Raw genomic sequence first — 27,070 nt, 5'->3', positions numbered from 1 at the left:
ACAGAGTCAACAGGGTCTGCCTCAGATTTTACCTTCTGGACTCAACTACCACTCTCTATTCATCCTGTCACAGATATCCCCTTCTCCATTCCTGAACCATCGAAAAATGTGCTCCTCACTATACATTTAAATTCTCTTTTACTTTCTTTTTAATGATTGCATTTTCATGGAATTAATTTTGTATGTAGTTTTTAAGCTTGATTTGCATATTTAGAATTCAGAGCCCTTTTCAAAAAAGCTCTCTCATTTTTTTTAACAACATTGCCTTCTGTGACTAGTAGAAACTCTATGAGAGATATAAATAGATTAAGGCAAAAGGAATTTCCCAACTTGGATCATATCCAGAAAGCTCTTGACTTTCCTGTATGTAAACTGAAAATAAGACTCAATGATCATGTACCCAGGCCTAGACATGTGCAATTTTCTTCCAGGATGCAAAACTGAACACTTCTCATTAATGTTTTTACTTCTCTACCAAGTAGAAACAAAGATAGAATAGATCAGTAGCGAGTCAAACACACATATTAGGTAGAGGGGAATTGCATATGTATATCTTGCAAGAAAGGAAATCTCATAAACACTCAGAAATCAAAGAGTGAAAGTACCAATATTTGGTAAAGATGATTAGTTAAAAGTGGGAATTATCATAATAAAGACAAGGCCAAGACTCTTGAAATACACAATTCTGGTGACAGATTAGTTTGTAGGGTTAAAAAGTAAGCAGTAGAGATAACTGCAAATTCTTAGACTAGACTAAGGGAAACGTGAGTAGAGGATGTGGGAAGGGCACTGTGACCTTGGGTGAGTAGTGGAGAAGATATCCTTTAGGAAGGGAAGAGAATGAGCTGTGCAATGAAAATATTGGGAGTGTGTATAGCGAGACTTCCTGGTCCATGACGACATGGACTCCAGCATTAGAGAAGACCTAATATTAAGAGCTGACATCTTCTGTCTGAGTTCAGACTAAGCTTGATTCTCTGTGAGACTTATGGCCAAGAGCAAGGCCCTGGGACCCCTATACCAACAACAAAAAAATAGTCTGAGCTCATTGATTCTTCCCAGGGTTGAAAAACACTTCAGAAAGAAGTCTCAGTTCCCAACATAACAAATCCATGGCACTTACCATCAAGTATAAGTTTACATTCCTTTTTAAGACATCTTAAGGAAATGTTGGAAATATTTCTTTTTATTTCCAGTTTGAGCGACTGAACCTTGCACTTCAGAGAACATTGGCAAAGCATAAAATAAAAGAAAACAGGTAAGTCGTACTACTTTAATTGTATGAATCCTCATCCCACAAATATTGTTTAAAAATAATAAATCCATACTGAATATTCTAATACTTACTAGATTTTTATTATATATAAAAAACTGAAGTAAGTGTTAGCAACTGCAAACTTGAGAACAAATGTACTTTCACAGGTTTGAGAAAAGAAGGAAAATAGGATTCTGTTTTTCTTTTATTAGAAATCTCGTTCGTATAGTTTGCTTTTAAAATAGAGCTGGCCACGTGCTTCTGGTGGATAAACTGACTATTCCTCTTCTAAGTATTCAATTTGTGAATAATAAATACAGAGTTCACATTTGCACAGTACAACTTTGGAGTTTTGAAAACCAACACCATGGTGGCTACAATCTACAAACACTGTCATCTGCTTCTCCTCCTTATAATCACGTAGTCCGCTATGGATAACCTGGGCTAAATTTTCCTGCTGAGTAACTGCTGTTAGACTTTATGCAGGCAGCTCAGCTGAGCCAAGAAAGGGTAGTGAACGGCCCAGAGGAGTGTGACTCTGTCTGACAGAAGCTTTCTTTACTGGACTGAGCTGACAAGCAGCCCAGGCGCCTCCACTCCTAATTCCCAAGCAGGCTGATAAGATAGCTTCAAGTCAATCTTACGGTGCTACTGGGGTTGTCGGCTCAAGTCTTTGGCAGCCAGTGCACTTGAAATTTATTCTCAGGCCTTTGTGCTCTGAAATATCCCTTCTGCTGGACGAAGATCTGTTTTCTGTGGTGCATCCTGTAAAAGAGCCCTCAAAAGTAAAATCCACAACAATTATTTCCTTTGGAAATCTTAAGGAAAATGGATGGTGACACTGGTCCATGATGCTGATGGTTGACCAGTAGGCTTTTCTTCCTGCCTGCTCCTGTATGAAGTGGCTCTGCCTGTTCTTGAGCATCCTCTGAGTACTTTTCTCCCTCATTTGCATGTTGGTGCCTCACTTTACTGTTTGTGCTATCCTTGGTCTGACAGCAAATGAACACATCTTAACCCTGTTTCCTGTAGCTTGTTTCTGGGACTTGCAATCAAACAAAACACAAATAATGGTTAAGCAGTGCACTGGCCTTAAATGAGGGATGAGAGCCCAATTCTTATCTGTACAGTTAGTGTGACCTCGCCTGCTCAGGGAAGGGTGGCGGCAACTCTCTCTCTCTCTCTCTCTCTCTCTCTCTCTCTCTCTCTCTCTCTCTCTCTCTCTCTGTGTGTGTGTGTGTGTGTGTGTGTAGAGAGAGAGGGGGTGGGGTGTTTCTGACCACTCACAAGGCTTTCTGTCTGCTGTATTTGCTAAAGCAATATTTAGTTTACACTTCACTGTCTGCTTTTCAGAATGACAAAGCTCTGTTCTGCACCCATCTGACAGTATGAATGTCAGAAAATGGCAGTATTAGAGTGAAGAGCACTTCTCTCGTTCTTTAGAAAAATAAATCTGCTTAAATGATTAAAAAAAAAGGAAAAATAAGAATTTGGTACTGTGATGAATTATCTAAAAAGGGATTGTGATTCTCCATATCTAAATTGAGTATATAGTTATGATTCCTGGTCCATTTAGATAAAATATTCCCACCTAGTACTTTACATACTTATAAGCATCATATTTCTGTGCAACAAAGTGGTTTTCTGGCCAATTTTCCTTCTCAAAATGATCACCTTTTAAAACATCTCAGATTATACCATGTTTTATTAAAATGGTATTTAAAACAGATGAAGTATAAGTGCATTTAAACTTGGCTCAGCTAACAGCAAGTTAAACCTTGCAATTAAATTTAGCCTTTATACTCTTAAAGTGCTAAAATAATTTGGCAAATTTCTCCAGAATCAGTCACTATAATGATAAGGTTTCAAAGGGCGTATAGGCAGACATGATTGATAAAGCTGAGGTATGAAGACACTGACATTGTGTATTCCTGCCCATCAGTGGTCATGAAGAAAATGTGGTTCATAAAAACCCAAAAAAGTCTGAAATGTAAATGATCAATTAGAAGCTACAGAAAGAAAGAGCAGAAGACGCTTGTTTTGGCTTTTATCTCCAAAAAAATAAAAAAAATAATAAAAATAAAAATAAAAATAGCAAAAAATAAACTAAAATCCAAGGGAAAACTATATGGCTTTTTTTTTAAAGCTAATCATATGGTACATTAAACAAATGACACCATTTTAAATTCTTTTCAACTGTTAAAAAAGTTTCCCAGTTGAAATTCTTTCAGCCTTCTATTGATCTTTATATGTGCTACTATTCTTTTAAGCTTCCATTTTCTAGAACTCGATGATAGATGAAAAAAAATGTGCTGTAACTAGTTGCATACAATTTGCATAAAATTTGGGAGACTAAAGTCTGAAATAAAATGATAAAGATTCCTAATCTCAACAGTAAGAACTCCTGTGTCTTAGCATCAGAAAAAGACAATGGGGAGCAATGGTGAGATCTGTGGTGGTAGACTTTTATCTCATTTAGATGACCCTCCTTGAGAGCTCAGCCTCTTCTCTCTGTTTATTTTGGTGCTAGGGGTGCAACTCAGTCTCTCTGCATGCAAGGCAGTACATCTGGCATTTAACCTGGTCCTGCCAATCAGCTTCTTGACCATTGCCCACTCCTGGTTGCATGCTGGTGTAGACTCTCACAATGACAGATGAACCCCAAAGAAAAATATGCTTCATGAGGAATTAGGTGACACTCCATGCTATCTATACACCAGGTTTTTCCCAACAGTGGTTGTTTATGTCATTGCCCATATCTTATAGAACAAGTCAAGATTTACTTCTGGGAAAGAAATCTCACATATCATTATATGTTGTATATGATATGAGTTTTCTGCACTCATTTATCAGTTTTTAATTTAATACATTTAATTATTCCCAGGAAATCTTCAGAAAAAGAAGACCTTGAAAAAATAATTGCAGAAGAAGCAATTGCATCAGGTAATAAATGAAACTGTGAGTACAGGGAATTAGGAAGCACACCGCATTTCTGAATAACTAATATTTCTCTCAACATGTTTGTGTTCATTTGTTAGTGACTCCCAGCCTGAAGTCCTTGAACTCTGTATGTGTTAATGCAGAGTAACCCTTTCTATACAACATGTTGTTTTGTGGCCTCAAACATACTGCTTTTCCTGTTGTTTATTTTCTGAGAGTTAGATAAACCTGGGAGGGCAGCTGATTCCCAGACTTTCACATTCACAGACTTTGGTTTTAAACCAAACTATGTCTTTCTCATTTGTCTATGAAAACTTCTGCTCAACAAGGTAAATTAAGGAGTATTTTTCAAAGGCTGCAGGCAATCGTGGGAAAATAGTCTGCCAGAGTTCTCACATTAATAATTAGCCTCAGGGGAAAGATAGATTGTAACTGCTGTTAAGCTTTTTCCAGAGTATGGGCATGAAAACTGAGAGGATACAAGGCTAGGAAAAATAGTCCTTTTAAGAAATATAATGATAACAATCGCTACTTTATATTGGGAGACAGATACTCTTCTAAACATAACTCACACACATCACAATAGTCCTCAAAGATAGTAGCATTGTTTCCCACTTTACAAACGGGGGAAAAGGTATGAAACATCTCTGCTGCAAGAGGAGACCATAACAGAAAACCACAACCAATCAAAGTATGGCGTTATGGAGTGCAGTCTCAATGGACACATAGTAGAAGAGGGGGTGGAAAGACCTGAAGAGCCAAAGGACTAGGGAGTTGACTATATGATTGTATCTCCTAGTCATTTAAGAGGCTGCACCCATAGAGTCTCATCAACATGACTGTCTAAACATGAGATGATGAAGGACCACACCTATGAGCAGGCCAAACTGAACGGAGAAAAGCCCATAAGGCTCAAGCTTAAACAAAGAACTATAAGCAACTAGGAAATCCCTAGTATAGCAGAAATAGTCTTCCTGGGAGGAACACACTCAGTACCATCTTCATCATCATCCAGTACCTGGTCAGCCCTGAAAACATGTATGTGAGCAACATAATACAAACTGAACAGTTTATATTTAGAAACATATCAATAAACAGTTGCATATAAGTATGTCACAACAATTAATGAAAATGAGAGGTCATAAATTTGAAAGAGATCAAGGAGGGGTATATGGGTAGATCTAGAAAAAGGTAAGGGAAAGGATGCAATTATATTATAATCACAAAAGGGATGATAAAATATAGTACCCAGAGTATAGGGACAAGCAGGAAGCTTAGGAAGAAGATGCTGAAGGTGAATGATATAATTCATGGAAATATTCATTCAGGGTATATCAAATAACCAAGAACCCATCACAAAATCTCCAGACATAACTGAGTTACATGTTTTAAATTAACTTCAGTTGTGACTCTTACATTGAGGTGTATACTTTGTCCCCTCTGAGTAGAGTATACATTAGGAAGAGGCACATATTTGTGGTTAAGAGAAAGACAGGCTTCCTCTGAAATGGACTTAACCTTGGAACTCTAGTTGCTTATACTTGTGAGAGATAAAAAAAAAGTCGTATATTTCACTTAACTACTCATTCTTGGTTCAGCATAAACCATTTGTGGATTTGTAGTCAGACTTAGCAGAATTCTAAAAGCGAACCTCTGTTGTTAAGCTGAGCGTGAGCATTAGATTTGAGTTAGAACTCTAAAAATAGTAAAGGAAGTTAATCAGGAATCAAGGGCGGTTCCATGCGGAATCACCAGCCACCCTCTTCTGAGTTGACACCCTTGATGGCCGACTGTGCTGTGTGCTTGCAGGTGTCCCCGTGGAGGCACTCAAAGACTCTCTGGGCGAGGAGCTGTTCAAGATCTGTTATGAGGAGGATGAACACATCCTGGGCGTGGTTGGCGGCACCCTGAAGGACTTTCTAAACAGCTTTAGCACGCTCCTGAAGCAGAGCAGCCACTGCCAAGAGGCGGAGAGGCGGGGACGACTGGAAGATGCCTCCATCTTATGCCTGGACAAGGACCAGGACTTTCTAAATGTTTACTACTTCTTCCCGAAGAGAACCACAGCCCTGCTTCTCCCTGGTATCATTAAAGCAGCAGCTCGCATACTGTACGAAAGTCACGTGGAGGTGTCCCTGATGCCTCCCTGCTTCCGAAGTGACTGTACCGAATTTTTGAACCAGCCCTATTTGCTCTACTCTGTCCATGTGAAGAGCACCAAGCCTTCTCTGTCCCCAGGCAAGCCTCAGTCCTCGCTAGTGATCCCCGCTTCGGTCTTCTGCAAGACTTTCCCATTCCATTTCATGCTGGACCGAGACCTGGCCATCCTGCAGCTGGGTAACGGCATCAGAAGGCTGGTGAACAAGAGGGACTTCCAAGGAAAGCCCAACTTTGAAGAGTTCTTTGAAATTCTAACTCCCAAAATCAACCAGACATTTAGCGGCATCATGACGATGCTGAATATGCAGTTTGTCATCCGAGTGAGGAGATGGGATAACTCTGTGAAGAAATCCTCAAGGGTAAGGAAAATGTAACGGGTTCAAAATAAAACCAGTTGTTTCATATAGAAAGGAAAGAAATCACATAACAAATGAGCAGGCGCCATTTGGCTAACACATCTATCTATAATTCTAAAATGATTTTAACAAGTGAATTTCTTCCTATGTTCATTTCTTTTGCCTACTTCATTGATTGCAAATATTTATTGGATACAATTTGTTTCTTAAAATTTCAGTGATGATGTGGACATGCACATCTTATTGGTAGAATGCTTGCCTGACCTGCATGAAGGCCTGGGGTTTGACCCCCAGCATCCTGTAAAACTGGACTATGTAAATATCACATATTTTTAATCCTATTAGCCAGGAGGTAGAGGAATCAGAAGTTCAAAGCCATTTTGATTATATATCCAGTTCAAGGCCAGCTCAAGGTAAATGAGACCCTGTCTCAAAGCAAGGTACAGAGCAAAATGGCTCAGTGAGTAAAGGTGCTTGCCACCAAACCTGGGATGAGTTCGGTTCCCGGAAGTGCAGGGTAGAAGGAAGCAGAGTTCCTACAAGTTGTTTTTAGACCTCCCCATAGATACCCTCATACACACATACACATAAAGGTAAAGACATTAAAGATAAGTAAACAAATATGACATCAAAATGGAGAGTTTTATAACCAAGCTAGAAGTGTTCATATGCAAATCTGCTTTTGAGTATTATCAAATAACTCAATGTCTTTGAGTAATAAAAGGAATTGTTTTGTAAGAATTCAAGCTGTATGCTGTAAGAAGTGAATAAATGAGTTTTCATCCATATATAAATACCTGGAAGAATAACTAACTTGGTGAAAGAATGCGTGTGGAAGAAAGGACATGCTTTCCTGGTAAAGAATGTAGGCAATTACTTAATCTCAGGAATGAAAGCTTACTAACGGTGGTGAAGATGCCATTCATATACATAGATATGTGGTGATCTTAGAAAATAAACCTCCAGATGCACTGACTACTCCTCAAAATGAAAACAGCCCTATTGTTATTTTTTAACCAAAAAGTATATCTAGTTTTTTTTAAATGCTGTGCACAATAGCAAAATACAGGAGCAATGGTATGTATGTGTGTATGCATACATGTTTACAGCAACAGAACCAAATCCCTACAACTACTCTTGTCACTGACGGACAGAATTTGGTCATCCATCCCTGCTATTGGACATTGGTCTGTCTCAATAGTTTGGAGGCTGTAGCTTATTGCACTGAGTGTTTACACTCTGTTTTATTTGTGCAGTCTCTCATTGATAAACACATGCACTGAGTGGTTATACTTGATTTTATTTGTCCAGTCTCTTAGTGCTGAGCACTTGGACTGCTTGGACTCTGATATACTGTAGACACATACATGTATACTTCTCCATTTGTTGTATATAAATGAACTGTGTGGTCCAAACCCTTTTCTTTAAGCAATACTTCTCGCAAGGCCCTCTGGGTACATTTGTGTCTGTACATTGGTTTATATTTTTCCTTATGTTTTGGACAACAGACTTTGTTAAAGGTTGAAGGCAAACTTGACACAAACATGGTCCCTTCTGTAAGACCTAGCTACCTTAGGCTAAAATCCCTGAAGGAAGAATCACATCCAAAATAAGTTTTTCTATCAGTCTAGAGAAAGAAAAAAAGAAAAGAAAAGTTTGGATACATATTTGGAGACATTTTAATTCCTATGCTTGCCAGATGGAATGAGTAACTCATGGGGGAAGAGAAGCTTGCTAAAATAGAAGACAAAAAAAAAAAAGGAGAAAGAAACCATAGTGAGAAAAGAAAGAGAGAATGAAGGGTGGAGAAGGGTAGGCTGAATGCAAACCAGGTTTTTATAAGCACCACACTAGGTGGGAACTGCAGGTTAATTGCCTGACAGTCTGAGAAGTTGGCAGCAACAGCACACATGAGCTGATTCACGGGGCCTTAGAGCAAGATGTGTTTCTTACTGCTCAGAGCAGCTCATCATTTCTATGTAGCATATCCTAGTATATTCTTCAAATGTCTGCATAAATTTCAGAACTGAGACCAAACTAGAAGTGATTAAAAAGTCTATTCTTCTGTAGCTAGTTGGAAACAAAATAGATGACTTCAGTATCCACTTCTAGTATCAGACACACAAAATTACTCCAGTATCCACTCCCTTTCCTGTTTCAGAAAGGACTGGGGAACTTGACTAATGCACTGTAACGGGTTCTCCTTTCCTTGGCAGGTTATGGATCTCAAAGGTCAAATGATCTACATCGTTGAATCCAGTGCCATCTTGTTCTTAGGGTCTCCGTGTGTGGACAGACTGGAAGATTTCACAGGACGGGGGCTCTATCTGTCTGACATCCCAATTCATAATGCTCTGAGGGATGTCGTCTTGATAGGGGAGCAGGCAAGGGCTCAAGATGGCCTCAAGAAGAGGTTGGGGAAGCTGAAGGCAACCCTGGAGCATGCCCACCAAGCCCTGGAGGAGGAGAAGAAGAAGACAGTGGATCTGCTGTGCTCTATCTTTCCCTCTGAGGTTGCTCAGCAGCTGTGGCAAGGGCAAATTGTGCAAGCCAAGAAGTTCAGCGAGGTCACCATGCTCTTCTCAGACATCGTAGGGTTCACCGCTATCTGCTCTCAGTGCTCACCTCTGCAGGTCATCACGATGCTCAATGCTCTCTACACTCGCTTTGACCAGCAGTGTGGTGAGCTGGATGTCTACAAGGTAGGGAAGATGGAACAAGAACAGTTTAGCAGGCAGAAGTCACCTTGGAAAGGCCCAGAACCCAAGTGAACTCCAGTGCTGATGAATAGCTCTCTGCATTTGGGTCACACAGGCTAAATCTGGGGTCAGGCATTGTGCATTAATTATGTGGGTGTTCTCCTGCCAGAAATAGCTCTGTACGAACTAATTGTTCCCGGAGAGGTCTGCCACATTGTCTTCTAAAAATGAGCATAGAATGAAGCAAGATTAGGGTGAATGGATGGTTCTTATAGTGAAAAGGTAGAGATTAGACGTCCATGGACCAGCCACTTAACTGTGGAAACTGAGATAAACAAGAACTAATTAAAGGTATGATTCACAGACGGGAACTTTATCCTTTGTTTCTTCAGTTTTAAAGATACAGAAGGTTTATACAAACTGTCCCAAAATAGATTAATTCAACGAACAGTTTACTTGATACTTTCATAGGCAGTTAGAAGGAAATCAAATTCAGCTATTTAAGACATTTAATCGTCTTCATCAAAGTCAGCTATACTCAAATTAATGAACCCCACCTTCAGATCCTGTCCTCTCCTTTTCTTCCTTTGTGAACAGAGCAAGTGATTTCCCAATTGTAAAAGAATAAAATCAACAGCCCCCTCCAGAGCCATGGATAATGTACTGTATCTCATACTCTTTGTGAGCAGTACCGTTATAAAGATTTTGTAGATGCTAAGTGTTGTGGCTCAGGACCTGGGATTCTCTAAGGGGTGTCAGGGAAAACCTAGCTGTCAGTCTAGACACTGAGGATCTGACAAAACAAGTGTGTCCTGGATGCCGAATATGTCATTTCCTTTAAAAAAGATATTATAAAAGGGAAACAACTGAAACTTCTAGTTCTCCCAGTTCTGTTCAATTAAAAGGTTTTACTGGCTTCCATTGCTTTGCTTCATTTTAGAGAGTAGCAGTAAGAATAAAACACTCATGTCCCGCTGACTGAAATCATCTGTTTGGCTTGTCATAGCGGTTGATTACTCCAGAGTTCAGCCCAACATAAAGGATATTAACTGCTGGGGAGAAGCATATATTGTTTATGGGACTAGGCAGAGTCTGTCTTATTTTTGTGGATATGCTAGAAACCCTTGTCCTGTGAGATTTCTTACAGGAAATCTGAGTGAGTTTTGATTTTCTTCTGAGGAAGGGTGAGGAAGAGGCCCTTGTATTACACATAAAATAATTGGCACCAGTTTAGTTACAGTTGATGATCTCTTGTAGAATTTACTGTTGATTTCTAGCAATGTCCATGGAGAATAGCTGCTCGCTCAGAGAGAAGCAAGTCTTTTTCCATCACACAGATAGCTGTGTATGCTAAGAAGTACTTGTCATCCTCTGCTTTTAGGTGCACTGGTTCTATTAAGGACTCCTAAGCTGGATCCTCTCCCAGAAGGAGCCCATTCTCAGAGTTGCTTGGCTAACTAGTTTCAGATGGAGCCAGATCTCACCATCAATCACCATTCCCCAGTCCTCATATCCACTGTCTCCTCATTTCCAATTCTACATGAAAATAGCTTAGAAATTGCTTATGGTAAACAAGAAGGTCTGGTTTTCAAACATTTTAAAGAAGTCTTTCAGAGTTTCATACGTTGTATTTTGATCATATTCTTTTCCCTCCCTGAACCTCTCCCCGCCTTTCTACTAACCCAATTTCATGTCCTTTGTCTCTTCGATAAAAACCCACCAAGTTCAATCTGGGTTGGCCAACTACTCCTAGGCACAGAGCCTCCCATGGAGCGTGCTCAGTAATCAGGTATCACATCATTAATGAAAACTAACTTCCCCTCTTCCAGCACTACTCAAATACCAAAAACTCCTCCACAGCTAGAGCTAAAACTTCATTCTTTCCTCTTTTCATCCACGCTGTGACTTTTGTCAGGGCAGAGCCTTCACAAGACATGTGCATGATATTCAAGTAGACATAAAATATGACAGCTGTGGAGAGATTAGGCACCTAATTTGCAGTACAAGTAGGAAGAAGTATTCCTCTGAAATGTTTTGTTGAGACACTATGATAAATTTTGCATTAGGATGACTGTTTCTTATGAACCTATTGCTGAGGAAAAGCAAGGTGTTGCTTGTTTGTGCATTGCTGGGTTCAGGTGATGCAGTGAACCCAATGGACATATTCAGAGGCTTTGCATCCTAGTGTGGTGGTGAAAAATGTGTGGCTATACATAGCACTCCAGTTAAGGGAATGTTTGGGAGCAAACAAAGCTGATTATAGAGTAGAAGAATTACAGATGCTAAAAAATCATAGCTCTACACAAGGCTTAAAACAAACACTTCTAATCATGTGATGGTTTAAGGACATGAATGATAAGCAAACAGGTGTCTGCTGTTTGCTCTAGGCAGATGAAGAGTAAGGGAGACTTCATGTAGTGCGCTTGAGGGATAACAGAACTTCAGTGACGTGAGCAGTGAGCAGGAGGCACAATGAGAAGAGAGTGTCGTACCTTAGCAGAATCAAGTTAAGAACAACTCTGGAGGCCTCCCAAGGACTGTAGCTGTTCCATCGAGAATGGAAATTATCTGAAATTACCGTAATGCTTGTCCCTCCTTCCCTTTGTTTTCTTTTTACTTTTATAATTCATAATGGACTTTAGATGAGGATAGTGTAGTGTAAGGACAGGAGAAGTTAAACTACTTGAATTATAAGAGTTACATATTATTTAAGTTGATAAATGAACACATAGCTCTCTGTAGCCACTCACAGATACAACGTTGCTTGTGGAAATAACAATAAAGATGACAGTAAGCATAGTTCAAATTTAAATAGCAGCTTCTTTATGAATATCTTTGTGAGCAAGCACTGTTGCTTTCATTCGTCAGCTGACAATTTGACTCCGATCCATCCTTTGTCATTAATATCCATGTATGCCCTTAATACTTGCCAACATTCTCAGAAACCCTGCCAAAAAAAAAAAACCACCCTATGTCTCTTGCTTTTATTCCTCGTAATATCTTCTTTTTACATCATACTTTTTTTATTGCATTCATATGACATTGCTGGGATGGTGAATTCATACAAAAGACAGTTTTGTATGAATGGGAAATTCATTATGTATGAATATGCGATGGGAAATTGATCCCACTATCTTTACGTACTAGAAATTCAAACTATGGGCTGGCGAAGTGTCTCAGCTATTAGGAGCACTTCCTGTCCTTCCATAGGACATGAGTTCAGTTCTGAGCACCTACATTGGGCGTCTCACCACTGCTTGTAACTCAAGCTCCAAGGAACCCAATGCCCTTTTCTGGCACCTGTAGGCACCCACACACACACGTGAATTACAAACACTCATACACATAAATAAATATGAAGTCATGAATAAAAATGAACTTACAAAATCCATTTGTTTATATAAGAGCCATTCTATATAGTTTTGTTGTTGTTTTGCTTTAAGAAAAGAACACATGGTTAGTAGTAAGTACAACAGAGACCATTTGATTATCTGGTAGTGTTTTTGCAGACTTCAATGTCTTTCAGTTCACCACCCTAAAGTCAGAGGTTGGCACCTTATGCACTTTATGAAATAGAGTACCTTCTGACACTTCCATTTACCCGGCTTCTCCATAGGGCCTGGACACTCCAGTTTCTGTTGTATGACTTTCTTGTGCTGTCTTCTTCTAAGCTCTTATTTATAAGGGACAAATTATATTATATCTAGGTGGAGACCATTGGGGATGCATATTGTGTGGCAGGGGGATTGCACAGAGAGAGTGACACCCATGCTGTCCAGATAGCACTGATGGCCCTGAAGATGATGGAGCTCTCCAATGAGGTCATGTCTCCCCATGGAGAACCTATCAAGGTAAGGCAATGACTAGTTGCACATTAGCTGGTTGTCAAAAATCTGGTGCATCGACTAGACTTTTGTTTTAAAGGGGAATGTCTTCTCAAATATTTTTAGGCAGGGAAAAATGCATTGTAGGCTTTTACATGGTCTTACAAGATACCTTAGATTATGAAAATGCCATTTACACATTGGGTTTTCAAAAACAGCTCCTCAAGATCTACAGCAGACCACTGTTTTACTTATGGCCTAGAAATTCATGCCAGAGCTATTATCACTGTAGCTGTAACAGAAAACCATCATACAGAAAGTTTCTTCTTATACTGGTTGCTGCAAATCCAGCAAGATAGAAATTCTGTATCACTACTACTGTAGGATGTGAGACTGGTAAATGGGCTCTTTACTAAGCATGTCCTAGAAAGTCATAAAGCTCCCACAATAGCACTCATATTTGGAAACATAAGAGATGGTCTCCATGTGAAACTGATCATCCAAAGCCTGTACATTTGCATAGCATTCACCTAACTTAATGGACCTAGAAAGTGCTAGATAATTTAGAAAATAAAATCCTTGTTTTCAGCAATAGCAGACAATATCCCCTACTGACTATGGAATGGTTATTCCAATTCAATAGAGATTTATGGAAGTGTATAGATTGGGTATAGTTAATTTCATTGCCTGATAATTTTTATTTGTAGGTTCCTTACAATGAGGTTCTAATAAAAAATTATAAACTAAAATATATTGCCTTGGAACCAACAGTACTCCCTAAGCATGTGACATTGTAAACAATACCTCAAGTATATTAGGTATTGATTTAATAGATAGAATTTTATAGATTATGGGAGTTGTCTTATAATAAATTTACTATTTAATCTTACAGAACACTTTTCACTTGATTGCTTTTCAACAGGGAGCTCTTAAAATAACACAGAATTCTATACACTCAACTTTTCGATAATCTAGTTTTTTTAAAAGTCAATAAAAATTCAAAAGAAAGCTATAGTAAAGACAGCTTTAGCAAGCTGGGTGGTGGTGGCACACATCTTTAATCCCAGCACTTGGGAGGCAGAGGCAGGTGGATTTCTGAGTTTGAGGCCAGCCTGGTCTACAGGATAGCCAGGGATACACAGAGAAACCCTGTCTCAAAACATCAAAACAAACAAACAAACAAACAAAAAGACAGCTTTAGCATTGGCCTTCTGTAACCTTGGAGAAAGCCGTGTGTGTCTAAGCCTTCACAACACTTTCAAATTCAGCTGTTAGCTCATTCATATATTGCTGTGTCACACACTTCCCAACATTTACTAGTAGAAATCCATAGTCATCTATTGTGTATTGATTTTGTGCATCATGAGTTTAAATAAGTCAGAAGGCTTCCAAGTCAACCAAGGAGATATGGGCATATGAAAAAGTTGGACTTGTACTGTATAAACAGGAGGATCCATTCCAAAATAGCAGCTTTACCTGCCTGTTGGGTAGGATGGTAGAAAGCCTGGTATCACCTACCATTGTCTACTCACATGCTCCATGCTCCAATATAGTGGGATGAGAGTAGTCATACTCTTCCCCTGGTGGCTAACATCCCAGTGAATGACCAGTAGATGCTGCGTGGCTTTTTATGACTTTTCCATGTGTTACGTAACACATGGAGAAGTCTCCATTTATTCTATTGTTCAGATCAATCACTTGTCTGCACATAGGAGGGGTCATACACCCCAAATCTGAAAATGAGTGTAGAATAGTTTGTATCTGTGTTTTAAATGCTTCAAGACATCTCACATGAACATATTTAGTCTCTATAGAATTTCTATAATTGTGCTTTTAGAGAAGAATCATGAGGTTCTTTTTAAATATTTTGGCAAGAGATTTCATAGCATCACAATAGATAGTAAAATATATAGACTATTATCAATAATAATATTATTGTTGATAATAATATTATTATTGATAATAATAATATTATCAGTTGGTAATAATAATAATTATTACCACATAAATTATTTTTATGTCCAGTCCATACTAGGAGATCAATGCTAGGGTTTATGTTAGTTGTCTCAATATATTTTTTCTTAGTTTTGCAACTAGGGGAATTATTTATATTTAGCCTTAATGATAATTGCCTGGGTAATAGCAGGTTAGCCTTAGTGACCTGTGAAGCGAGACAGAAAATAGGTCTTTCATTGTCTATTCACTGTTGTCCTGGGAAATGCGTGATGAATTTAGACACTCACGGAGAACAATACAGGGCTGAGAGGGGAGTGCTTTTAGTACACAGGGAGACATGAGCGTGTAGGGAGGGCTGCATATTGTGACTTAGACATTGCCTCATTTAAGTTGGGAGACAACAGTGTAAAGACTGACCAAGTTCCTTGAGAATCTGGATTTGAAGTCTTGGACTCAGCAACCAGCATTCTTTCATTTATAGCTGATCTCCTCATGAAAAAAGTAAAAACTATTTCTCTGCTGGTTTATTCTTTTGTTCTGTTTTTCCTTTGTTTGTTTTTCTTTCTAAGTGTGCTGTGCTCTGGTACAGTGACGTGTGTGTATCAGTCATGAACTCCTGCCTCCTTACTGTGGTCCTCATTCATTCTCAGCTACTCAGTCTTGGAGAACAGAGTAGACTGTGGGTGAACAACTGCGGATGGACTTCCCAGTCAGAACCAATAGGAGGCAGGAAAGAGAGGAGCCCACATTAGGCACCTTCCTTGCTTATCCCCATAGACTAGGAGGAGAAATGAGCAATGCCAAAAGATCCCTCACATACAGGGCTTCCCTAGAAGTTCTTCAAGAGCTCCTGAGGAATGAAATTCTCTCCACCTTTTACTATTCACTGTCTTTTCCCTATAAAAAGAAGCCCATTCAGACATGTTGCTCATCTTATATTATGGATGAACTTTTCTTCTTGAATTTTAGGCTAATATGAGAGTGAGATGTAGAGAAGGGGAGAGAGGGCAAGCTGTGTGGGAGGAACACATGGGCTTGCCTTTATCTGTGAGGGGATAGATTTATACTCTACTTGTGAAATAAAATAATAAAATGCTATGGTAAAATTATCACTTAAAACAATCAGAATAATAATATACGTAGAGAAACTGGTTTCAGGAAGTACGTCCAAGAGAGCAAAATGTCCTCGGTACAGTGGTGCTAAGGTCGTCTTTATGGCCAATTGAATAATGTGTAATTGTTAGGTGTGTAAATCCATATTCTCCTAAAGATGAAAACCTAGCTATAGTAGATATCTAAGTTGGCTTCTTAGTGTGGAATTCTGGCTTTAAGGCTCACCCACTCCTGTGTTTTATAGATGAGGAAATAACCAGAGGGAAACAAAGGTAGAGAAAGCAGGTCTTCAGCAGGATGCTTCACCTAGTGTGTTGGTTTCAAATTTGGATTTGTTTTGTATGACATCTTGAATGACTCTTGCTCATTTCCAGCAAACACCTGAAGTTATTTGTAAAAGTAAGAAAATCTCTGGCTGGAAAAAATGTCTCAGCGAGCCTGGTGAGTGCTATTCTCAGCTCTGAGAGGTAGGAAGAGGCCCACTCTCCTGAGCTGTACTCTGACAGCCAGGACTTGCTGTGCCATTTCCCTCACCATGACTACTACTTTTACTATGTAGACCAGGCTGGACTCAAAACGCATAGATCTACTTTGCCAGTTGCCTCTGCCTCTGCCTCTCTGCCTCTGCCTCTCTGACTCCGCCTCCACCTCCATCTCTGCTTTTGCCGAGTGTTGGGAATAAGGGAATGAGTCACCATATCCAGATAATAAATACATTATTAAAATTGAAAACAGAATCCTTTAATTACAAGCAGTACTCAGATAACTGAGGTTTTGCCCACTTTTTAAAAGGACACATAGCTAATAAAAACTTTTCAAATGGCCATAGAATAGACATAGAATCTGGAAATAATGAGCATTATATGACATCCTTACCATCAGTTAACATGTTTGTTATAGCAGTCAGTTAAAAAATGTGAGCATCCACATACTTCATCAAGGAACTGGATCTTTTAGAATAGCTCATTTGAAAATATTTCATGTCAATTCCAAAGTTTGGAGGTGGAGTCAGGAGAATAAGATGTTCAAAACTGTCCTCAAGTATATAGCCAGCATATGGCTCAAAATAAGGAGAAAATATTTCATTCGAAGGCTCCTCTGACCATTCCTAATTTCTAAGTTCCATTCCAGACTATGTGTTCTGTTTAGGCATTGCCTCTGTTTTACGATGTGTGGGTCTGAGATTTAGGTCCCCATGTCTAGACTGCCTAGATTGTAAATACAGGAATCTGGGTCCCAGACACACTGATTTTCTTTCTTCTCTGTCATTTTCACTTCAGTACTAAAATTCCTGTTTCCCAGGTCCTAGTCATTTAAGTTAAGGACGCGGGTTTGGCATAAAGTTACTTTAAACCAAAATGTTTTTCAGGTATCTCTTTTATTTTAGAATTGGATCTGTCTGCCTTTCCCAAGTGGACCTCAAACTCCACAGTTCAATAGATACTCCTCTTTAGCCTTCTGAGAATCTAGAATCACAGGTGTGCCCTTCTTTGTGTTTGTTTCAAGAATTTTCTTCTAGAATCTAAAAGAACGTCTTTCCTTTGTGTAAAGGACAAAACAGGCTCCTGGGAGCAGCCCATGGGTTCTTTGTTATTCTGCTGCAGTGATCCTGAGAGGCCTGAGAACACATTTATTCCAGATGTTAAAGACAAATGGGGTAAAACTGAACACCTGGTAGAGCAGTGAGCAGGTGTGACCCCTGACTCTGCTCTCCTAGTATGGCCTTTCGAGAACAGTGGTGGCTCACTGGAGCTTTCAAGGAACTGAGGTGTGTGGCAGAATTAGATACTGATTAGAAACATCTAGGGCTGACACTCAAGCAATACTGTCAGGTGGGAGGTGACTTTGCAATGACCTGGGACATTGTTGTTTTGCCTTCAGATGCGAATCGGACTGCATTCTGGGTCAGTGTTTGCTGGAGTTGTCGGCGTTAAGATGCCCCGGTATTGCCTGTTTGGAAACAATGTCACTCTGGCTAACAAATTTGAGTCCTGCAGCGTGCCACGGAAAATCAATGTCAGCCCTACCACATACAGGTATGGATTGCAGTAAGGACATGAAATGCCTCTTTCTCACTTGACACACTTGTCATCTTAGTCTGTCCTCCATTCCTGTTTTCTCTCTTGAAGATCTTCTGGGAAAATGAAGTGAACATCTTTAGCATTCCTACTTTAACATGCTTTAAGGCTTTCACTATCCTGGGGAGACAATTGTGGCATGAATTCTTAACAGACAGTGCATTTTCTTCCACAACTTTTTACTCAGAGTGTGTGTTAACCTTCTTAGACTATCAGTGGGTATTCTGATGCGAATTGACATCCTTTGGTACAATTGTAGCAGATACTACCCAGAGTTAACATAATGATAACATTTTATAGGGGTGTTGTTTAACAAACATGATTAAGATCACACACCCGGCACACTTCAGGGGTGCTTGCGCTGTAACACTTTTGGCCAGCTAACTACATATATGAGGTTCTCCTTGATTCCTTCGTGTTGGCCTTCGAGAATGAAACCAGATTCATGTAAGTGATACCTGAGCAATCCAGGACACTTTAATTGTACAGAATACAAATCAGGATCAGCCAAATGAAAAGGCATATGTGGTGAGGCCTGGCTGAGTTCCAAATGCAGAGCCCCCATGCCTCTCCCTGTGCACCTGGACCCATTTACTGGCTCTTGCACAGCACTTAGGTCATAACCAGGAAGCTCTGCTCTTGTAAGAATTGATACCTTCACTCCCTGCTTCCCTTATGAAGGGAGGATGGACTGGTTGGCTGGCTGGATTAATGAAACTCAGTTTCTAGTCCCCTGCCCCAGCCCACTCCTAACCTGGTCGATAATTCTGGAATCCTGATCTCATTCTGAGTCAACTCATTAACATAATCTGAGATGAAATCCAAAGGGCTCATAAAAAAATAACAATAATTCTGTAATTCAGGACATTTTCAAGGGGTTTGAGGGTCACTCCCTGAAACCAAGGACAAGGGGTAAACCCCCTGTTTCAGAACAGTAGGAACAAGGAAGGCCCAGCAGACAAAACTCAGTCAGATCATTAAACAGCTCGGTCTGTATTCTTGAGGACCAGCAATGGTGGCATCATAACACAGGAACTAAACTTCATCTAAGATCAAGAGGAGCTCTCCGGGTGTGTGGTGGCACAGGCCTGAAATTCCAGCTACTTGGGAGGCTGAGACACGACAAGATCAAGTTCAAGGCTAGTTTGGATACAGTGAGTTCAAAGCTAGCCTGGGAAATTTATGACATCCTGACTCAAAATGAAAACGTAGAGTGGGCAGGAGGAGGAGGCTGAAGAGATGGCTCAGCAGTTAAGAGCTGTTGTTGCTCTTCCAGGACTCAGGTTTAGCGCTTAGCACCCCACATGTTCCAGATGTTCCAGGACCTTTTTCTGGCATCTGTAGGCAGCAGGCACATACACAATGCAGTGTACATGCGGACAAAACACTTATACACATAAAACATAAATAAATAAATCTTTTTAAAATGCTAAAGGAGTACTGGAGACATAGCTCAGTATTGAAGGACTAACCTAGCATTCCTGAGTTCTGAAGTTCAATCTCCAGTAGGGTGAAAAACAAAAACAAACAAAGAAGATCAAAAACCCAAAAATGAAATGACAGCAGCCATGAAAGCAGACCTCTCTTTCTACTTCATTGAAAATGTACAGCTGTCAACCTGAGCGAACAACTTCCTATGCTGTGATAACACTTTCCACACTTAGCCAGAAAATAAGCAGCCATTCCACGTCCATAGATTTTTATTCATTCCACAAATTTTGTCTTATTAAAACAAAATCCTTGAATGGAAACCCCCAAGTAACAGAAATTATCCTAGATCCCTACAGATCACAAGAATATCATACTATTCAGTCTCTTGAAAACATAAAAGCTTGCTTATTGCCAAATCTTGCCATTCCTCTAAATTTAGGTCCCGTTAGACAAATGTGCACCAAAAAGTAGACAGCCAGGTGAGCGACTGAAGCTGACTCATAGGCTGGATCTGTGTCTCCCCTGACAGTGTGCTTGCCTAGTGTGCTTGAAGCCCTGGGGTGAATCCCCAGCACTGCATAAAACGAAGAATGGTTGTGTATGCCTGTGATCCCAGGGCTTGGACGATGGGGTCAGGAAGTTCAGAGGTACAAGGTCATCCTTAGGTTCATAGTGAACTGGAAGCCAAATTGGGCTAAATGAGGCACCATCTCAAGTAAGCTCCTCCCACCAAAAAGCACATTTAAGTCCTACCTTTGTGGAATTCATTTTTAAAAGAATCCATTAATGTTTCAAAAAGTAATTCTCGTATCATTTTTATCATTTAACCTTTTTTTAATGACTTCTTGCCCAGGATTTCTTCTCAGTTGTATTTATAGAATGAATGAATGAATGAACAAAACATTATTTTTAACTTTGGAAATGCTTCTCAATTGCATTAAAATGATATGTGTTTGTTATTATTATTTTGTATTTAGGAATTCTACTATTATATAAATCACATCATCCCCAATTATCACATAATCAATCTGTCTTTTAATTTGAGTCAAATTATGAGTGAGTGTTATGATTTTCCATGAATTTGACTCACTGTAGCATTTCTTTCCTGAGACTATTGACTTATGTCAATCAGTCAATTAGTCAGTCATGTCTATTATGACTAGGATTAATATTCATTTATTTCTGTTGTCTTCTTGTCTTGAATTGCCAACTGTTTCTGCCAGCATTAAGTTTTCATTTTATTTAAATTGTTTTCAGGTTACTCAAGGACTGTCCTGGCTTTGTGTTCACCCCAAGATCAAGGGAGGAGCTCCCTCCAAACTTCCCTAGTGACATTCCTGGAATCTGTCACTTTCTAGATGCTTATCAACATCAAGGACCTAATTCTAAACCATGGTTCCAAGATAAAGATGTGGAAGATGGAAACGCCAACTTCTTAGGCAAAGCATCAGGGGTAGATTAGTGAGCCACACACTTATATGTTTGATGCCTTTGAGGGTGTGCAGAACCTCTGAAATGACTGTAGGATTTCAAAAGATAAAAAAGCAGTGTTCGAATTGCAGAGGCTAAACACAGTTTTCCTCTATCTCCCATTTAAGATGGGGAAAAAAAAAGTGTTCACTTCAGTGCTTCAACCTTCTTCTATTTAAGAAACAAACCTCAAAAGTGACTTGTGACTTTTGGGGACATAGTTGTGTTCTAGAAGAGTCACTACCTGCACTCAAAATCCAGCACATTGTACATAGTCCAGGCAATTGTAGTCAAGTGTCGAAGTAATGGATTCACCTGCAGCCTGTGCCTAGCACAAGCCATGATTATTAAAGTGTGTGTATGGTAGTGTTGCCTGTAAAATCTCTGAATAGAAACAACAGTGTTTAACTCTGCAGGAGCTTCCAGCCTCTCAACTCTACATTCAACTACATTTCCTTATTTAACCGTGGCATATGTAACACAACAGGCCAGCACCGCCTTTGCAGCTACATCTTTGTGCCTATGTATGTGCTTTCCTTTCCTCTTCTTTTTTTTTTAAGAAAATAAACAATTAGACATTAGATGAAATGTGATATAAGATAGGTCTGCAAGTATCAAAGAATATTTTATTGTTTTGTCATTTAAAATAATTCTCTATAGCACAATATATAAAACAACAAATACTTTTCATTTTGATGCTATATGTGATAAAACACTTTAATAGTAACAATGTACTTTCTACTAATCCTTGTAAAATTTACTAATAGCAAAACTTTCAGAATACAAAGACCTCTAGCCCTAGTTAAAATGCAATAATATTCAAATTTAATTAAAGCATAGAACTAACATTTGCGCACAGAGCCTACTGTAAAGGACAGTGGCAAGATGTTCACGATCATACCTGTTTAAATGATCCTCTACTGCCACGTTGAGCCATAAAAATCCAAGGGGAAAGTTTTTAAATCAGAAGTAGAAAACGAGGCTTCGCTTTATCTTTTTTGATAGCTTCTTGAGTATTTCTACTGACCATTCTAGTGTATGTGTATGTGTTAAGAATCAAGTTTTGTATTATTCAGTGTATACCTGTGAAGTTTTATTCTAGTTAAAATATCCTAATATTTTCAACAGAAACCACTAGTATCAAGAAGAAAATCCTCACCATGGTTTCATTGTGGAGATCTCTAAATGTTTATTTCTTCTGGAGTTTGGACTAATTCCCTTTCCGTCCCATACCCTCCTCTCATGTCCCCTTTCTTCCCTTCCCATTGTGCATGTATGTATGATTCTGTGGATGGGACACAGGGAATGTGCATGCTGGATAAAGGATCTGTTATTGAGTTACTTCCTCACTATGGAGCTTGGATGTTGTTGCTAATGGTGACAGTTTATACTCCCTCCCAGTTATGCTCCAGTGTTAATTTGGTAAAAGGACAGGGCTTTAAAACAAGACCCACTTCAAAGCCAAGAGAGAGATACACAGTTGAGTTGTTGAATCAGTATTAGCAGAACTGTAGACATGCTGACTTTCTATGCGTGTATTTGAAAAGAAACTCAGTTTAAAAGTCCTTTTCTACCTCTGTTAGTCTCCAAGAACCCTGGGTGACAGTCATCTTTTACCTGGCTCTAGTTTCCAAAAGGTACAACTAAACCACTCCAGCGGGTTTCCTCAAAGGCTGTGTCTCATTAAACAGTCACAGTGATACTGGAGAGTGTCACAGGCCTTGCAAAAGTGTATTTTTGATGTCACAATGATGTGAAATTTCAATGAATATCTATCAAGAAGGTAAAGAGGTAAATACCCTCTCTTTCTGGAGCTAAAATTCAATACAGGGGAACTAATACAAATCACAGACAACTAGAAAGCATAAAACAGGATGTCATTGTCTTAAGCTGTGCAGGTGGGTAGTTGCTACATTAGTAATAATTGATTCAGATGCTTGCACATCAATTAGAATTAATTCCCTACTGTTGTTTAGATATGGAGATAGAGCTCAGTGACAAAGCACCTCCTAGCATTTAGGCAGCCCTGAGTTCCAACCCAAGCAGCATGAAGGAACTATATGCATCTCTTGTGTGCATATGATGTATGATCACAATCACCTGTGTCACCTGTGTACACACCTGGGGCAAATGGAGGAACTGTATCTAATTCAAGTAAAAAAAAGTATGGGAGCTCTGTGTATGGTTCCTATAACATTCCTATTATCTTGTCATTTTATCTAAATAAAAACATTATCAAAAAATTATTTTCCTGGAGCAACTCTCTGTCATCGGTTCTCAAGACCTGCTTATGAGTGCCCATTAACTATAGAAAATGAAAAGCAGATCCAGGGTGTGTCAGAATTCCCCGGGGATTAAGCTATCTCTGAGTGTGGGTGGGTTGGGGGATGCTGGAGCACAACTCCACTCCTGGATGCAGGTGCAAACTGGAAGGGACCCTCTGGCTGTGCAGGGGTTCCTGCATCCTTTGAGTTCCCAGGAGGTTCCAGTTAGGCCAGGTATTGGGATGGGGGTTAGGGCCTCACCTGTGATCCTGGATGTCAGAACTCCTTCAGGTCAAGCTGTCTCTAGGTGTATGCTGAGTGGTGAGGATCCAGAGCATAGGCTCCACTCCTGGTGCAGGTGCAAACTTGAAGGAACCCTGAGATTCCACCTTACACCAATCAGAATGGCTAAGATAAGAACCCAGGTGACAGCAGATGCTAGCGAGGATGTGGAGAAAGAGGAACACATCCTCTTTGCAATCTGTAGGATTGCAAGCTGATACAACCACTTTGGAAATCAATCTGGCAGTTCCTCAGAAAACTGGAAATAGTTCTGCCTGAATACCCAGTTGTACCATTACTGAGCATATGAACAAAAGATGCTCCAACGTATAAGAAGAACACATGCTCCACTATGTTTATAGCAACCTTATTTATAATAGCCAGAAGCTGGAAACAGCCCAGATGTCCCTCAACATAAGAATGGACACAGAAAATATGATACATTTATACAATGGAGTACTACTCAGGTATTAAAAAAAAATGACGTCAAGAAATTCACAGGCAAATAGATAGAACTAGAAAATATCATCCTGAGTGAAGTAACACAAACACAAAAGAACACACATGGTATGTGCTCACTGATAAGTGAATATTAGCCCAAAAGCTCAGAATACCCAAAATACAACCCACAAACCATATGGAGCTTAAGAAGAAGGAAGACCAAAGTGTGGATGCTTCAATCCTACATAGAAGGAGGAACAAAATAATCACAGGAGGTAGAGAGAGGGAGGCACCTGGGAGGAAAAAGGGGGATGCAGGGTCAGGTATTGGAAAGGATAGGAGAGGAGTACAGAGGATTAATAAATTGAATAGAAATATGTAGCAGTGGAAGATGGAGAACTGGGAGTAGCCACTAGAAAGTCACAGATGCCAGGGGGCTAGAGGCTCCCTGGACCCAACGAGGATGACTTTAGCTGAAATATGCAACAAAGGGAAAATAGAACCTATAGAGACCACCTCCTGTAGATATGCCTGACCCCCAGTTGAGGGCTGGGCCACCCTCCCATATCAGCATTTTTAATCCAGATGTTCCTATACAAAGGAAAGACAGGGATAAAAAAAATAGAATAGAGACAGAAGAAAAGGTCATCCAGAGACCACCTAACGTAGGGATCCATCCCATCTGCAGACAACAAACCCCAAACTATTACTGATGCTAAGAAGTGCTTGCTGACAGGAACCTGGTATGGCTGTTCTCTAAGAGGTTCTACCAGCACCTGACCATTATAGATGCAGATCACACTGAACCATCAGACTGAGATTTGGGACCCCAATGGAAGAGCTAAGGGGAGGACTGAAGGAGCTGAAGGGGATTGCAACCTCATAGGAAGAGTAATATCAAATATCTGGACCACCCAGAGTTCCCAGAGACTAAGCCACCAACCAAAGAGTATAGATGGAGGGATCCATGGCTCCAGATACATGGTAGCAGAGGATGGCCTTATCTGACCTCAATGGGAGGGGAGGCCCTTGGTCCTGTGGAGGTTTGATGCCCCAGTGTAGGGGAATGCTTGAGTGGTGAGGCAGGAGTGGGTTGAGTGGGTGGAGGAGCACCCTCATAGAGGCAAAGGGGAGGGGGAAGAGGGGGCATTGGATGGACAGTTTGAGGAGGGGTAACCAGAAAGGGGGATAACATTTGAAATGTAAATGAATAAAACAATTAATAATAATTTTAAAAAGCAGATCCATAGCTTTCTGCCTATGCAACAGTGTTAGAACCATGAGACAAGGGGCATGCTGAATCTTAAAGGATGAAGGTACAATGTGTGTTTTTCAAAAGCTGTTCTAGGAAATATACAGATAACAATGAAGACTCGGTGATTGTGTGAACAGTTGTTTCCATCTTAGTGGAAAAGAGTTCCCATTACACCTTGGGTATTTTGTCAAAAGCATGAACAAGGTAACCCAGTAAGTAAAGTGCTTCCAAATGTGGCAATGTCTGTTCAATCCAAAGACCCATGCAAAAGATGGAGCATGACAGTTCATACTTGAACAATCTTAGCACAAGAGGGACAGACACAAGCAGACTCCAAGCCCAGGTTCGCTGGCCCCCCAGTTTTGCCTTCTGGCAATTTCCAAGCCATTGATAGACCCTGTCTTGAAAACATCAAAAGGTGGATACACATAATTTATAACATTTGGGTGTATCCTCTCCACTCCATATGCACACACATGTGGACCTGCATGTAAGCATGTACACACACACACACACACACACACACACACACACACACACAAAGAAACAGCAAGAGCAGAAACTTGGGCTAACACTGGGATTACATATAAACCTCAAATCTTTAGTACTTTTCATTCATTGTTAGGGACAGAAGACTTCATCATTGTCACCTGCCTTTTTTCTGAATCCTCCTATTGCCTGCCCCTTCCCAGATCAGTCCTACCCTCAGATTTGAAGTCATAACACTGAACATCATGTTTTTATATTGGTCTAGACAATCAAGGAGATAGATGAACAGGAGGCCTTTCATCTTTAGAGATAAATCAGTTAGGAAGCTGCCTAAAGCAAGCTGCACATGACAGACTCACTGAAGTCTAGCTACAAATAGCTCTATGGAGTATTATTTTGGTTTTAATCAACACAAAAATATTATTCAAACTGTTTTATGTGAACACACTTCAAAGCACAATTTGAATATTACATATGTGTAGATGGGGTATCTTGATAGATCATACATTAGTCAGCTTCTTGCTACTGTAACACAAACCTGAGAAAAATAAAATTGTAGAGGGAAATGGATTGTTTCATGGGTGATGCTAAGATTAGCAAACCTCTGTTGGCGGGGGAGCAGCTTATCATAGTGGCATAACTTGTTGGAACCAAGTGTTCATGTCATAACTGGGTAGTGAAATGGAACAAAAATAGGAAATAAAAGGAAAGGGGCTCTACTACTCCCTCGGGAACACCTTCAAATGCTGACAGATTTCCACTAGTCCCTCCCTGATAAAGGTTTTCTCTACTTGCCAAGTCTGCCATGCTAAGGACTAAATCCTTAACGAATAGGCCATTGGGAAACCATCACAGTCTAAACTATTCCAGCTCCTTGCTTTCCACTGATTTCATTTCACCTACTAACATATTTTGGTGTTAACTCAGTTTTTATGTGTGTTGGGCAGTTCCATAAAGAGTTGAATTGTGGTGGGGCCAATACACGCTACCTGTGAAGGGTGCAAAGGCAGTCACTACCACCTTTCTCCAAGCAGACATTACTCAGCAGAGATGAGAC

The 27,070-nt window shown here is 39.9% G+C and overlaps 1 protein-coding gene across 2 annotated transcripts in view; it reads left to right on the top strand.

Moving 5' to 3' along the window:
* Gucy1a1 (guanylate cyclase 1 soluble subunit alpha 1) overlaps positions 1-23,538 on the top strand; it is a 54,590-nt gene extending 31,052 nt beyond the window's left edge. For both annotated transcript variants that reach the window (XM_031374169.1, XM_031374170.1), the window contains exons 3-9: positions 1,197-1,258; positions 4,140-4,198; positions 6,005-6,714; positions 8,928-9,413; positions 13,118-13,261; positions 18,185-18,339; positions 21,070-23,538. In XM_031374169.1, coding sequence (XP_031230029.1) covers positions 1,197-1,258; positions 4,140-4,198; positions 6,005-6,714; positions 8,928-9,413; positions 13,118-13,261; positions 18,185-18,339; positions 21,070-21,274 — 1,821 coding nt within the window. In that variant the 3' untranslated portion in view covers positions 21,275-23,538. The remainder of the gene's footprint in view (positions 1-1,196; positions 1,259-4,139; positions 4,199-6,004; positions 6,715-8,927; positions 9,414-13,117; positions 13,262-18,184; positions 18,340-21,069) is intronic.
* Positions 23,539-27,070: the final 3,532 nt, after the last annotated feature.

The sequence above is a fragment of the Mastomys coucha genome, unplaced genomic scaffold (assembly GCF_008632895.1).
Source record: "Mastomys coucha isolate ucsf_1 unplaced genomic scaffold, UCSF_Mcou_1 pScaffold16, whole genome shotgun sequence".
In the NCBI taxonomy this organism is placed as follows: Eukaryota; Metazoa; Chordata; class Mammalia; order Rodentia; family Muridae; genus Mastomys; species Mastomys coucha.
The sequence above is the reverse complement of the archived record's forward strand: the minus strand, read 5'-3'. Positions and strand labels throughout refer to the sequence as shown.